Below are 16,430 nucleotides of genomic sequence, written 5' to 3' on the forward strand. Positions count from 1 at the left end.
ATCTTTGGAAGTCCTTTAATCCGTGGAATAATGGGGTTTGACTCTTTCAGACGAGCCAATAATCGTCTTGCAGTCCTTTGTCCGTAAGGTTGATGAGTCCGGGTAGTGGACCCAAAATGTCGGTAGGAGCCTTCGTTTATCTGTTTCGCCATTTGTTAGTCGTAATTGAAAGTTTCTACAGAAGGGGGAAGAAATGTACCTAATAGTCCTTAAATATTAAGTTAAAACAATGGATAGGGAATTATGATTATACCTAGTTTAAATATATAATGTTTTCTTCAAGTCGAGTCTAGTACACGACACTGAAGACGGCCTTACAGTTGAGGTCGAAATACGCGTATCTGTCAAAGGATACAAACTCTAGTGGAATTAAATGGTATAGTATTGAATTCGGCTTTTCATCTACTTATAGAATAATTAATTTTTTTAGCATTATACATTATAAGGAATCGGAGTTACTTTCGAAGCGAATTCACCGATCCTGAGGTGGAAGAAATGCTGACAAACTTGCGCCTTGTCACCTTTATTCACAAAAGAGAAGATCGATGAAGAGAATCGATCATGCGTCTTACGCCCTTATTCTAGTACACGCTTGATTTATGAATTACAATCCTATCATACTTACCATATGGTATTGTTGTGAGCTGATTGATCGAAAAACAGCTTTGCAAATCGGACATGGAAGCTGTAACTCCCTGCGAGCCTCCTGTAATGAAATATATTCGTCATTTCGTTGACGTCGATATCGTCCCAAAATTTCACTTTGTTAGCAAACTTTGGGGCTCAACCTGCAAAAGGTAACGAAGGATATTACAATCAAGCTTTTGTAAGCAGCGCTTTGTCATTTGTTATATAGCGAATATAGAGCAGTACCTAAGCTGTAAAACAAAAACTCGTGGCGCATCTACACAGCCTGTTGAATGGAAACATTGCGTTTGACGTTTCACACAATTTTACAGCCAGATGTGGTGGTGTGAGCATGGTTATAACATCTTATAACATAATTATAAAACATTACATGACTCGTTCTCGATGTAAACCAAAACGGTGTTTTTTTTTTTCTATAAAGCCATATAAAGAAAGCGTCAGGATCAGTGAATCAATTGTCACCCAACACTCAGCTACAAAGACATTGTCATCTCCTGTTCTTGTTGCAACAATTTCATTCCGCAACATCAGTTTATCACCAATTTAACAGAATATGACAATGATCGATCGCCACGTGCGCAGCGATTTTCTGGGCTTCGCATTGAAATTTTTCGAGAACTTTCTTCGTGTTGGTAAACATTGACACATTATCGACAAATTTGGTTTTGTGTTTAAAATAACTGAATAATCGCGAGTTGAAAAGATTGGAACAATGTTGCGCCCTGTGATTGTCATGACAATTTTGCTTCTGATTGTATCCCAATCCGCAAAAGTTGGGATAAACGGTTGTGAGCAAGCTTGCTTTGTTGTTTATTTTTCGTCTGTTTTAATGACAATTTGATTCAATGGTCAGGATGTTTACATTTAGTTAGGATAATTCTCGAAAATTGGACTTTTATCAAAAATCTCAACGGGGCAACATCTACCCATCATTTCCTCATACAAAAGCTTGATTGTTACATCCTTAACCACCATTTGGAGGTTGATCCCCCAAGTTTCCTGACAAAGTGAAATTTTGGGACAGCCTAATCCACATATTACCCCACAATCGATGACCGGTGTGTCCGCATGGCCAGTCCGTGCAACATGACGCCTAAATTCGCCTGAAGTCATTCGAGTGGCATCGCATTCACAACACGAGTATTTCCGTGTCGCACAGTATCCCGTATGCCGGTGGAAAAAGTCTTCGTCGAAAAACTTTCTCGGACAAAACGGACAACTGTGCACCAGTTTCGGGTGATTTGTCAGCTGTTAATATAAAAATAGAACAAAATGTGAATAGTGTTGTAGAATAAAGTTCAAAAGGATAGTGGCTTACCATGTGCGTACTGTACTTAGCATACGCGGTAAACGTCTGGTTGCAGATATAGCACTCGTGAGGGACACATTCCCTCACATGCCGCTTGAGTAGATCAGATCTGTCAAATTGTTTGGTACAATGTGGGCACGGGTAGGAAGGTGAGTCGCTTTCGGCAGACTGAGTGTTCTAGACGGGATGAAAAGATTAAGGAACAACATTAAATTTAATTGTTTGATGATATACATACATAGCGGGTTGCAAATATACGTCACGTTTTACCATTAAATTAGAGTGTTTGAATGAATGCAAAATTTGTCATTTGTTTGTTTGAAATAAAGTTAGAACAACAAAAATGGGCTTGTTCACAAATTTCATAACGCCGAAATGGCAATTTTTGACACCCACCCACCCCTTGTAACGCTTTTTGTATTGAAATTTTACAAATTTTGTACGAGCCGTAACAATTTTAGGATACCCACCCACCCCCTTCAGCGTTTTGAAATTTGTGAACAAGCCCAATAATAACTCAGTTTGCTTCAGTAATAATAAACCCATAAAAAATAGACAAGCATAAAAAACAAAATCAGTTATTATTGAGATATAGGGAAAGATCCTCAAGTACCGGGACACCTAAGCGAGAAAAAACGTAACTCTGTAATTATTTATTTATTGCCCCAAGTAACCATAATCACTAATAATAAGCCCTTAATCAGCATCATAGATGCGTACATGCATTATAATAGCACCACAAATGCTTACACACCTTATAACAGCACTTTCGTTGCATAGAAACCCTATTACAGAATCATTAATGCTTCTAAGCCTGATGCATACAGGCATTAAATAAGCACTATATTGGCTTTATATTCGAATACAGGGCATGTTTAAATGCCATCCAGTGTTTTGACAGAAATACCACTTGCTTTGTGTTTGCTTATAGTGGTAAGAGGGAGTCAAACATAAATCTTCTCACTACTACAATTGCAGGTTTTATGACGGGGAAAAGTGATGTTTTAAATTGGTCACTTTTCTTTCCAATACTATTCATCTTATGTGGCCGTAGGAGCAAAGGAGCAGGACAACAACTCATTAATACGGGTGTCGCAGGTTCGAGACGCAAAATGAGGAATTTCATCATCATAAAACGAGGATCAAATGTGGCAATTGCAAGTCCTCAAAAGGATGAAAACTACCAAAACGAATATTGTGAAGCTCAGAATCGTTGTTGGCAAGCGGGAGCACCACGAAGAACCTTGCATTCCATTCTGACATTACTATAGGAGTGAGGCGTCGAAGTTATGCCATGCCTACTAGATCGTTTGATGTCCGATCCGATGTTACATTCTCGGAGTTCTTTCAACAGGCTTTTGATTGTCAACCATCATAACAGGGTTGGAAGACAAGATCTATGACAATGTTCATTCAGTACCACACATCCTCCCTCTTCTCAGAAAAAAAAAGGTTTGAAGTGATGAGTTTTCACATCGTTTCCGTCATCACGAAAGCTTTCAGGAATTCAGGATGTATATTTCACATCGCTAAGAACTTCACCGATGTATACTGTTTCATATCCCAACTGTTCACTTGTACATACGACTTTGAAACATTTTTCCGCTGTAGGATACCCACACAATCAGAACGGCGTTGAAATTATTGATCGGTTGAATGTCGTTCCATACATTAGAAACGGCAAGCTAATTATATGAAATGACATATCTAAGACGAATTTTGGACAAAATATTGCTATTAATAAACTGACATATATGCGTTCAACAGAGTAGCATCAGTGTTTGACTTTCATCTTGTTGTACATTCAATCCACCGTACTTTCACGGAAATACTCACTCAAAGACTTGTTTGACTGTTGTTACTTGTTTTGATATAACATATCCACTAAGTTACTAGCCATCATTGGGCTTACATATCTTATTCTATAGATACATTTTCGACCGCCAGTCGCGCATGCATGTGAACATCACTTTTATTAGGAACCAATTTGTGACCACTAGTCGCGATAGCAAGTGTACACCACCATTACTTAGATCAAATATACGACCACCAGTCGAGTTAACAACATCAATAGCAGTTACTATGAACAAGTATGCGACTACCAGTCGCGGTAGCAAGTGCACACCACCATTGCATAGAACAAATATACGACCTCTAGTCGAGCTTACAACATCAATAATACTTGCTAGGAACAAGTATACGACCACCAGTCGAGTTAACAACATCAATAGCAGTTACTATCAGTGCGCATCGTACCTTCGTGCTGTGCGTACATGAATTCTCTCTGCTCTTGGAAGTTTTCTTAAAAACTACCTAAAGCAATAAAGCAGTACTTTTCAGTGCTACACAAACAGTACTTTTCAGTGCTAAAATTAAAAACGGTACTTTTCAGTGCTACTTAAACAGTACTTTTCAGTACTATTTTTTCTACTATTGATCCCTTTACGATCCTTGTTTGGACCCGTGCCTTCGATTTTTCGTTGGACCCGTTGGCGAAAGCTAGCGGTGGTAATCCTTCTTGGACACCGTCTAGGGAAAAAACCTCTCGAAGGTCACGTCTTTCTCGTTTATTAACTAAACATGGTATCAACAACTAACAAAAGGAAGGGTGAATCTCTGAATTCACTACTTCCTTCCAAAAAAGTGGGTTTTAAAACTGTCACTACACGTGGCAAGAATGGAAGAAAGGACGCTTCCCCGGAATGCGAAGTTTCTTCCAAGGGTGAAATGAATAATTGTATTGAAATGAGCAATCAGTTCGATGCTCTAGACAAATTTTCCGAACACCAAATCGAAGCAGCCTCTAGCCCAGGCTCTTTGATTCAAGTGAGGAAGCAAAGAGTGCCGCCTATCGTGGTCAGTTGTTCCGAATTTGGGGGATTTAGGCAGGAGATCTTGAACTCCATTAGGGGAATCAAGGTTTCCTTCCAAATCGCAAAGAAAGGAGACTGTCGCGTTTTGCCGGAAACTCTTAAAGATCGCGAACTTCTTCTCAGATATCTTGAAGAGAAGAAGCACAAATTTTTTTACTTATGACGACAAAACTGAACGTTTGTTCAAAGTCGTCTTGAAAGGTCTCTCAAGTGACTATAAGTCACCTGAAGAGATCAAAAATGGAATAAATGATTTACTTGGATTTTCCCCAGTCCAAGTAATCATTATGAAAAAGAGAACCCAATCTGGCATTGTTCGGAAAGGGCTTTCTCAAGAATTTTATTTAGTTCACTTTAACAAAAAAGAACTAAATAATATTAAAGCTTTAGAAAAAGCTAAACTTATGTTCGATGTCCGTGTGACGTGGGAACATTTCCAGAAACCTGGAGGAAATTACCAGAACCCCACTCAGTGCCGTCGGTGCCAAAAGTGGGGTCATGGTACAAAAAATTGTCGCATGGATGCTAAATGCATGATTTGCGGAGGTTTTTCTCACGCTAAGGACGACTGTCCTGTGAAAGAAGATACCAGAAAATTTCAATGCGCCAATTGCAAGGGCCCTCACAAAGCTAACTTTTGGGAATGCATTTCACGCAAAAGAGTCGTTGAGGCTCGTGCCAAGCAGATGAAGGATAATATCCGTTACGATAACGGTCGTTTCCGGAATTTGCCTGGTAGAGTATCGAACAATGCTCATTTTTCAGTTAACGATCGCTTGATTAGGAATCATACCCACCAGGAAGATCATAATCATGTTCATTCACAAACAAATTTTAATCCGTCGGGTAGCCGTTCGAATCTTTCAATTTCGAATGTATCTACCCACGGTAAATCCTTTGCCGATATCGTAGCAGGTAATTTGAACTCTTCCCCTGTTCGTTCCATGAGTACCCATTCTACTTGTTTCAAATCAAATGGAAAAAACCCTACCGCCACAGGTAACTCCTACCCCGCTTCTTCGTCTACCGAAAATTCCAATGGGAAATCATCAGATGATATGTCTGCCTCTGATTTTAATTTTCTAACTGAACAATTGAATCTAATGATTGATGCAATGTTCAAAGCCACCACTATGACTGAAGCAGTCCAAGTAGGTGTAAAATTTACAAATAAAATTGTTATTGGATTACGTTTTTCTAATGGATCCAAATAATAATTTAAATATTTTAAATTGGAATGCTCGTTCTCTGAATGGTAAAGAGGACGAGCTGTTTAATTTTCTTACAGCTAATAACGTGCATATAGCAGTTATTACCGAAACTTATTTAAAACCTGGATCCAAATTTAAAAAAGATCCTAACTTTTTTGTTTATCGTAATGATCGACTTGATGGGGCATGTGGGGGAGTTGCAATCATCATTCATAGGCGTATAAAACATCAACTGTTTTCGTCATTTGAAACTAAAGTTTTTGAAACTTTAGGTGTTTCTGTTGAAACACAGTTTGGTAAATATACTTTCATAGCTGCCTATTTGCCTTTTCAATGCTCTGGACAGCAAGTTAATTTGCTCCAAACTGACTTGCGTAAATTGACTCGCAATAAGTCAAAATTTTTTGTCATTGGTGACTTTAATGCCAAACATCGGTCATGGAATAATTCTCAAAGTAATTCCAACGGCAGAATTTTATTTGATGAGTGCTCTTCAGGATATTTCTCAATTCAATACCCTGATAGCCCTACATGTTTTTCCTCTTCTAGAAATCCATCTACGATTGACTTGGTCTTAACTGACTCTAGTCATCTTTGTAGCCAATTAGTTACTCATGCTGATTTTGATTCTGATCATGTCCCTGTTACATTTCAAATATCGCATGAAGCGATTCTCAATCCTATCAGCTCCACTTTCAATTATTTACGAGCCGACTGGAATATATATGAAACGTATGTTGACTCTAATCTTGATGTTAACATTTCTTTAGAAACTAAAATTGATATTGACAATGCTCTTGAAACTTTAACAAATTCCATTGTTGAAGCCAGAAACATTGCAATTCCAAAATGTGAAGTAAAATTTGAATCCGTGATTATAGACGATGATCTTAAACTCTTGATCCGTCTTAAAAACGTGAGGAGAAGGCAATTTCAACGCACTCGTGATCCTGCTATGAAAATTATATGGCAGGATTTGCAGAAAGAAATCAAGAAACGTTTTGCAGATTTAAGAAACAAAAATTTTGAAAATAAAATTTCTCAATTGGACCCCGGCTCTAAGCCCTTTTGGAAATTATCTAAAATCTTGAAAAAACCTCAGAAGCCTATACCGGCATTGAAAGAGGAAAACAAATTATTACTAACTAATTGCGAAAAAGCTCAAAAACTTGCTATGCAGTTTGAAAGTGCGCACAATTTTAATTTAGGACTTACTAGTCCAATTGAAAATGAAGTTACTCAGGAGTTCGAAAATATTCTCAATCAAGAGAACGTTTTCGAAAATGCCTGGGAGACTGATTTGGAAGAAGTGAGAACTATTATTAAAAAATTCAAAAATATGAAAGCTCCTGGCGATGATGGAATTTTCTACATCCTCATCAAGAAACTTCCAGAAAGTAGCTTATCATTTTTAGTTGATATATTTAACAAATGTTTTCAATTAGCATATTTTCCTGACAAATGGAAAAATGCTAAGGTTGTTCCAATTTTAAAATCAGACAAAAATCCTGCAGAAGCTTCTAGCTATCGTCCAATCAGTTTGCTTTCCTCCATCAGTAAACTTTTTGAAAAGGTTATTTTGAACAGAATGATGGCCCACATCAACGAGAATTCAATTTTTGCCAATGAACAGTTCGGATTCCGCCATGGACATTCGACCACTCATCAACTTTTACGTGTAACAAATTTGATCCGTTCCAACAAATCTGAAGGCTACTCTACTGGTCTTGCTCTTCTAGACATAGAAAAAGCATTCGACAGTGTTTGGCATGAAGGTTTGATTGTAAAATTGAAAAATTTTAATTTTCCAACATACATTGTTAGAATAATTCAAAGTTATCTGTCAAATCGTACACTTCAGGTTAATTATCAGAACTCCAGATCTGAAAGACTTCCTGTAAGAGCTGGTGTTCCACAAGGCAGCATTTTGGGACCAATATTATACAATATTTTCACATCTGACTTACCTGAGCTACCTCAGGGATGTCAAAAATCTTTGTTTGCGGATGACACAGGCCTCTCCGCCAAAGGACGAAGCCTGCGTGTCATCTGTAGTCGATTGCAAAAAAGTTTGGATATTTTTTCTTCATACTTGCAAAAATGGAAGATTTCTCCTAATGCTTCCAAAACTCAACTAATAATATTCCCACATAAACCAAAAGCTCTTTATTTGAAACCTTCAAGTAGACATGTTGTCACGATGAGAGGGGTTCCAATAAATTGGTCAGATGAAGTTAAGTATCTAGGACTCATGCTAGATAAGAATTTAACTTTCAAAAATCACATTGAGGGCATTCAAGCCAAATGTAACAAATATGTAAAATGTCTCTATCCCCTTATTAATAGAAAATCAAAACTTTGTCTTAAGAACAAGCTTTTGATATTCAAACAAATTTTCAGGCCAGCCATGTTGTATGCTGTACCAATATGGACTAGCTGTTGTAATACCAGGAAAAAAGCTCTGCAGAGAATTCAAAATAAAATTTTGAAAATGATTCTGAGGCTTCCTCCCTGGTATAGTACCAATGAGTTACATAGGATATCCAATGTTGAAACATTGGAACAAATGTCAAATAAAATAATCAATAATTTCAGGCAAAAATCGTTACAATCTACTATTGCCACGATTAATGCGTTATATGTTTAGGTTAAGTTAGGTTAAGTATATTAAAAACTTTTTTTTTTCTCTTATAAGCAGGTGAAATCAACTCACCTGTAAAAAAATCTGAACTGCTACGGCAAATGAAATGTAATATGTTGTTAACAAAATGTTAATAAAATCTTAGATTTGTTTTACCAAATTAGGATGATAGTGTTGTCTAATAACACAGAACACCTAGATATAATAAATAATGAATGTAATGTTTGGAATGATACTGATAAAAAAAAGAAAAAAAAAAAAAAAAAAAAAAAAAAAAAAAAAAAAAAAAAAAAAAAAAAAAAAAAAAAAAAAAAAAAAAAAAAAAATAGCAGTTACTATGAACAAGTATGCGACTACCAGTCGCGGTAGCAAGGGTACACCACCATTGCATAGAATAAATATACGACCACCAGTCGAGCTTACAACATCAGTCGAGTTAACAACATATTCATTGCAACCATCTGTCGCGTTAAAGACAACCAAATACCAAACCAAATGCAACCACCAATCGCGGCAATAATATTTTTTTAATTGCAACCACCAGTCACGTTAAGTACATTTTTTTTTGCATTGCATACACCAATTGTGTTAAGGGCATTTTTTCCATAGCAACCACCAGTCGCGTTAAGGATATTTTTTTTTTCAAACATGTTATTATTTTTTTTAACATGACATTTATTTAGAAATAATAATGAATTTAGTAGATTTGAATAGTTTTGATCTCACCGGTTATCGACACAAAATTCACAAATTTCTCCGATTCAGTATGCTTCACACTTAACTTGTTCGTTAAAAATTACGGGATACACAATGTACTGAAGCAAATAGGAAAGAAAACAATCATGTGCATTATTGGTCAAATTTGACCAAAACATCGATAATACTGAATCGAATAAAAATTCGATTCGTCCTTTGTATCGATTTTATTTAAATCGATTCGATTTCTTCACTCGTAAGCAAATTTACAAGAACAACGACTAAAAATAAGATCGAATCCCTTGTATTAGGATTTCATGTTGTTTCAACATCAAAAAATCGATTAATTGGAACGAAAAATCTTCTTTTGGAACACCAATCCAAAATCGCCCATGGTTAGGAATATTTGCACACACTTACATTCATTTTTCACTCTATTTTATTTTATTGAAATTATTTTGTTTTTATTTGCAAGCAGGAGAGATGAGATATAGAAATGTGTGTATCATCACAGAAGAAACGATGAAATGATCACATACAACCAAAGCGAAGTTTTATTATTATGTATATAGAAATTTGCACAGTTGATAAATGTTACGGGAGTTTTTTTTTCGATTGAAATTACTAATTGATAAGTTATACAAATTGATTAATATTCATGAAAACCATTAATAACTTTAACACTTCACTTCTCTTTTGCAAAATCACATTATTTTACAAATTATACTTAATTATACGATATTTTTTTATACACGTTTTGTACGGATATGTTCAATTGATTTCTGCAAAAAAAAATAGTTCAGTACCTAACGTTATTCTTTTTCCGTTCAATCTATGCAGAAAATAGGCCCCTGATAAAAGCAGAATGCGCACTTCATAACTTAGATGAATCAGCTCGAAATGATCATAATCTTTGAATCGGATAAAATAGATGAAACACTTTCTATTACATTCAAATATTTCCATCGAAGCAATCTGTTTGAATTCAAATGCAAAACAAAATATTCACTTCAAAGCCTGCATCGCGCAACTCAAATAGTTGAGGCGATGCTGGTGTTCAATAAGAGCAACAACAAGAACAGAGAGAAACATTGCTGCTTCAGCGAGTAGTGAAGCGGCTAATGTATATTAATGTCATATTTCCTCAGTTTTCTATTATTCATAGAATATACCACATTGCTGTTTACTTACAGGTGCCTTTTTATCAGATTCAAACTTCACTCCACAATCACTCTGAATACATATTTTCACACGCGGTTCAAGAAGCACTCGACACAAACACATTTCCTAGTGGACACTCCCGCTTGCTGTCGAATCCAGGCTCTCCAGGAAAAACGAAAATTTATTTAAAATTCTGGCAGGTTCGCCAAATGTGAAGCTCTGAATCGTTGTTGGCAAGCGGGAGCACCACGAAGAACCTTGCATTCCATTCTGACATTACTATAGGAGTGAGGCGTCGAAGTTGTGCCATGCCTACTAGATCGTTTGATGTCCGATCCGATGTTACATTCTCGGAGTTCTTTCAACAGGCTTTTGATTGTCAACCATCATAACAGGGTTGGAAGACAAGATCTATGACAATGTTCATTCAGTACCACACAAATATGTCTGATACGGAGAAGTACTATCTGTATCATTTTATTACATTTTTTGCATACTATTAGAGGTTTCCGTTTTCATTCATTCATTTATTTACCTCGTGTACCAGTTGCTTGGCCGCATACGCGAAAGCTCTCTGGCTGGCTTTGTAGCCGCGGACTCTAACCACTCGGCTGAGGAAGGCCACATTTCTGATAATACCTACCTACAAACACGTCGCAAGAATTTTGACATCATTTTCAGAATCAGATGAGCCACATTGAGCAGATAGGGACATTTTTGATTCTGAAACATGTTTTGTTATATGGTGATTAATTTCGCCCCATCGTGCCATCTTCAATTTTAAATATTCGGGTCAATTTCATTTTTAATTTTTAATATTGGAATTAATTTTATGAGATGTAAAAGTAGTGAACTCGCCAAGGGCGAAAAACCACTCAAATAAAAACAAATAATAATTTATGAAATGTTAGGTGTTATTTCATAAAAATCAATTATTTAAACTGATAGACACCAATGAAGTAGTGATTTTGTCGAAATTAATTTGACAATATTTGAATATAACAAAAAGTTGTAAAATAGTGATCGATTTCCCACCAGCTTACGATATGTTTCAAATGTAAATAAATGAATTATACATTTACGCAATTATACAAATCACAGAACCAGTCTTCCCATGAACCGAATCGATAGGCAACTTTGGTTTGAACATTGCAACTTGTGTTGAACCACAAACGCGCTTCGTCTCTGTACCAGTGTATCAAACCGAACCCGGTACATGTGTACTTCGGTTCAAACTTTGGTTCAAACTTGGGTTCAAATAATGGCACAAAGCAGGCAGACAGAGAACGGTTGAAATCCACGCGGATAAATTTCTACGATCATATATGGAACTTCTTGGTTCAAATCGCAAGACCCTTGAGGCTTGAACAAATGTTTTATTTAAGCAGATCAATTGAGATCAATACTTTGAGTAACATTCAGTGGTAACTTTATGAAAAAACCAAGAATTTTACTATATCAAACAACAAGACACGATAAATAGAAATTGATAAGCGTGGATATCAAGAATTTTCTGGCTCTCCGTTTGTGTCATCGTTCTGAAGCTCGACTGCAACCGAAGATTTGCACCAAAATTTGAACCGCGGTTGCAATGTTACACATGTTTGGGTTTAGGTTCAGTTTCGAGCGTTTCGGTTTGCACACGAAAACAAAGAACAAGGAGAGTACCGAAACCGCCCGAACCAACGTGTTCGGTGTTCGTTTGGGAAGACTGCACAGAACACATGATTACATTTGTAACGTTCCCACTACTACCTGTGTGGGGGAAAATCACCATTTCTAGACAAACATTAGAGAAGTGCCCCAGAGACCTTGAGTTTTTTTTTTCAGAAACGTTACTCACTACACTTTTTATTAAATTCAGGGGAGGGATTATTAGAGTAATATAAATATAATAACAAAATATTTGAATCGCTATATTTTTGTTTTGTTTTTTCGATATTTTTGCACCAGTTCTTCACAAGTTCTCAAAAAGCTCTTCTTCTGGAACTGGATTCGAAGATATTCCGAAATCCCTTGGAGACGGCGCGTAGCCATAACCCACGTAAATATCTCAAGCTTATGACCTTTTCTTATCTTCGATTATTCGCTTTTCGAAACAATATACTTTGAGTGGTTCCGGGTCATTTGGCCGAAAAATGACACTAATGGAAAACTATAAATACCATTCCAAAAACAAGATGTAAAGCTTATATATCGGCGGTGTCCGGCCATTTGACCGATTGAAAATATAATAATAATATAATAACTATTGTCAAACTTGATATGCCTGCAAAATTTGTGCTTAGTTTGTCATTATTTTGTTATTCACCTCTACCCGGGTTACATTGACTCCAATATGGACGCTTGAATGGCTCTCTAGTTGGGACTTGAAATGGAATGTTCTGTCACAATCGGGACATTTGATGTTAGGCTTTTGATGAATCATTCTCTGAAAAAGAAAATCGTTGCAAACACTACATACAGGATACAGGGTATACAAACGGCACTTATGATATATCACCTTATGATATTTTAGACTGCTAACATTAGGAAATACAGCGTCGCATAGTGAGCATGGGAACGATGTTTTCGACTCCTTTCGCTTCATGGGATGCTTTTTCTATAATGATGACAAAATATCGAATTAGGTGTCGACCAGGGTAGACGCGTCACGCATAGCAGAAAATGAAACAAGATTTTATTTCCTATAATACTACCTTGATTTGTACTACTCTATCGTGCTGGAGCAAATGTCTTTTGAGCTTTGATTGGAAACGAAACTTCTTATCACATTTGGGACATTGTATGTATGGTTCTCTGGTCATAGACGGCTGTGAAACATTTTTAGTGTCATTAGTTATTCAAATGAAACCAGTGCTGCAATGATTCATTGCGTAACTACGGTGCCTAGTTTCTATCTAACTTATGTTAGATTAAAATTAGAGACAAATAATGTAATCGGATTTACGCATACTATCTGTTTTCAGAGTTCACACCTCATCTCATATCATATGCATGTTATTTCTATAATCTTACCGGAATCGGCTTTGGCTTTACAGGTGACTTTTTGCTTCTATTGTGACGGAGCAAATGTTTCGCCAACTTTGATTTGGAATGGAACGCCTTATTACATTTGGTACATTGGTGGTTAGGTTCGTTGTGAGCGGGTGCCTGTAAAACATATTTTTTGCAATTTATCATCGTAATAGGCTGTTCTTCATCACGCCAATCTATCATGAAACGGACTACTTTCTTGCGCTGAATTATGCAGTGTGGTAATAGTCATTACGCAACTGAAACCAGTGCTGTAATGAATCATTACGCAATGCTTTGTCTTTCTGGAGAGTTGCGGAATAAATCATTACACAACACTTTCTCAGAAATTGTAAAACATAGTGAATGCATTCCGATATGGTTTCTGGTAGCCTCAAGTGGTCTTCTAAGAAATAGCAAAAAATGTTGTACGCAACTCGTTGCCGAGCTCGATTTTTACAGCACTCGTCGTACGACAATGTACGACTCGTGCTGTAAAAATCATCATTCTGCAACTTGTTGCGTAAACTATATGTCATTATATTTGCCAATCGTGTAAGCATCAACATGAAACAATGTAGGGTAAAAATCTAATTCGGCACCTCCAAGATTCATTTGACACTACTTAAGCGTCCGGATATTAATTATTATTTATCTTTTACGCCAGTATTTTCATAAGACCAATAGTATAGTCATTTTCAAATATGAAAAATTAAAATGCTCTTCAGCTGTATTATAAGATTTTTTCCTAGATATTTATTTTTTTCATTCGACATTTTTGACAAATTGGAGTTAGTACCATGGAGAGTTATCAAATGATAAATACTTTCGAACAACTTACTGAAATCTGTGATTGTTCTAGAAAATTCGAAAAAAATACCGAGCTGTTTTGTCACATTGGTAATTATAACCGCTTAACAGTCAAATGACTGACATGAGCCTCGTAATGTAATAGCAATGAAATCCCTACCAGAATTATTTTCCGACAATTCACCTAGTATGCGATATGATTTGTACAAAATATCAGCCTCAAATAAGCACTTTTGAGTTCCTGGTAATTTTTAGAAATTTTGGTTTCTTCCCATACTGCCATGAAATGCACACTTGGTATTCCACTTACTCAATGCCTACTTTTGTCGAATGTTACAAATCTGCAGTTATGGGCAGTAAAAAGTAGGGGTACAGGGGGCAGTATGGACACCCGGGGCAGAATGGACACCCCCTGTATCTTTGCATAAGCGAATACTTTTACACTTTAAATGCAAACAATATTTCAGTTGCCTGACGGAGGAGTACCGTGTACGCACCTAACTTTGCGCAGCTCCAAACTTTGCGCATTTTAAAGAAGCACGAAAAAATGATAATTAATCATTGATTTTTTTTAACAATTCAGTTTCAGCAACATGTTTGTTTATGTGAAATGAGTATTTGACATACATTTGTTTACTAAGAAACCCTCGTTAATGTTAGTAAATAAACAAAAACCTATCGCCATACCAAACGTGTACTTTTACACCGTCTTAGAACAAGCGCTAACGAGTGGATCTGCAAAAAATCAACATTTTTATGAACAAAACTGTGTTTTGAAAAGTATATTTGCTGTTACAAAAATCTTAAAATCGTATCCGCGAAAATCGCGACTTCAGAAATTTGATCCGCGCCTAGGAACTTTAATCCGCGCCTCAAAAAAATCTGATTCATTGACATATTTTCTACTCATTATAAAAAATGCGTAAGCGTGCTTGATCATAAACTAGTTTTTAATGGTTTTTTTTCTGCCTTAAAGTATCTACAATTGAGCAAGACAAATTGGTATACGGATTTCTATCAACACTAAGGGTAGAGTTAAATTATGAAATATGTTTAATTTGCTTAAGTTGCGCCACTAGGCAGGAAATAAGGTAAAAAGCGAAAAAAATCCAATACCGGGTACCCCCGTTGGTTTGGCCTCATTTAATCTGAACACCTTTAAATCTGCACCCCGAAGCCATTTTTAATCTGCACATCGTTCAGATTAAAAATGGCTCAAACGTCATTTAGCTCATGGAACGCAGTGAAGTGAGATGAAACGCTGTGGAACGGAACGCGGAATCAAAACAAAACAGTGAAAGAGGTAACCAGAAACACGTTTCTAGGGTGACTAGATGTTCAAATTAAAAATGGACCCCGATGGTTTGCATGAGGTACCGATCAAATTAGCGAGTTTTTCAGGGCAGATCTGAATCACCTATAAATCAATTTTGATGAAATGTCAACAAGACCTTATTTATATATTAAAACAAATGAAATTCAAAATTTTAACAAAAAAAAACGCAATAAAATTTTATAAACATTGGTTTTTAAACTACTGAATTTTATTATGCGGAGCTTACTATTTTACACAGTTACATACAGTTGTATTCAGAATAAAAGTAGTGAAAGCCGATTTTCATACAAAATTCTCAACTTTAGCATGCTGTAACTTTGTTTTCCTATGAGCAAAACGCATGAAATTTTGACGGAGAACTCTAAATGTCTATTCAATTTCATTATCCCGAAATTCGTCATAGTACTGCACACTTAGGAAACCCTAATATTACGTACGTAACGTAAATTTGATGGTATTAAAACTTAAAAATACGTCATTCTCGTAAAATTAAGTCCAATGTGACTGAAAATTTTTGTGATTCATAATATTCAGTCCATTGTGACCAAGATTGTGACGGAAAATTACGTCATTTGTGACTTAGACGTGACATATGACGTAAATTTCAAAGATTTTTTCTAAGTGTCTGGTTGAAAAGTTAAGCACCAGGTGAAATCGCTCAAAATATTAGTAGTTTTGATATCAGCTGCATTATGCTTTTTTTAATTTTTTCTTCACTCGTCTGTGTTCA

General features: G+C 36.2%; 1 protein-coding gene across 6 annotated transcripts in view; it reads right to left on the minus strand.

Annotated features, from left to right (window-relative positions):
- The window catches only part of LOC5564120 (zinc finger protein 91), an 80,705-nt gene that overhangs the window by 44,843 nt on the left and 19,432 nt on the right, over window positions 1-16,430 (minus strand). For 4 of the 6 annotated variants that reach the window (XM_021855643.1, XM_021855641.1, XM_021855639.1 and 1 more), the window contains 7 exons: window positions 13,558-13,692; window positions 13,239-13,352; window positions 13,043-13,141; window positions 12,851-12,970; window positions 1,967-2,134; window positions 1,690-1,896; window positions 626-706 (listed from right to left, as the gene is read on the minus strand). In XM_021855643.1, the coding sequence (XP_021711335.1) occupies window positions 626-706; window positions 1,690-1,896; window positions 1,967-2,134; window positions 12,851-12,970; window positions 13,043-13,141; window positions 13,239-13,352; window positions 13,558-13,692 (924 nt within the window). The remainder of the gene's footprint in view (window positions 1-625; window positions 707-1,689; window positions 1,897-1,966; window positions 2,135-12,850; window positions 12,971-13,042; window positions 13,142-13,238; window positions 13,353-13,557; window positions 13,693-16,430) is intronic. The other 2 variants (XM_021855642.1, XM_021855644.1) reach the window with 2 other exon arrangements.

This window comes from Aedes aegypti, chromosome 3, assembly GCF_002204515.2.
Source record: "Aedes aegypti strain LVP_AGWG chromosome 3, AaegL5.0 Primary Assembly, whole genome shotgun sequence".
NCBI lineage: Eukaryota > Metazoa > Arthropoda > Insecta > Diptera > Culicidae > Aedes > Aedes aegypti.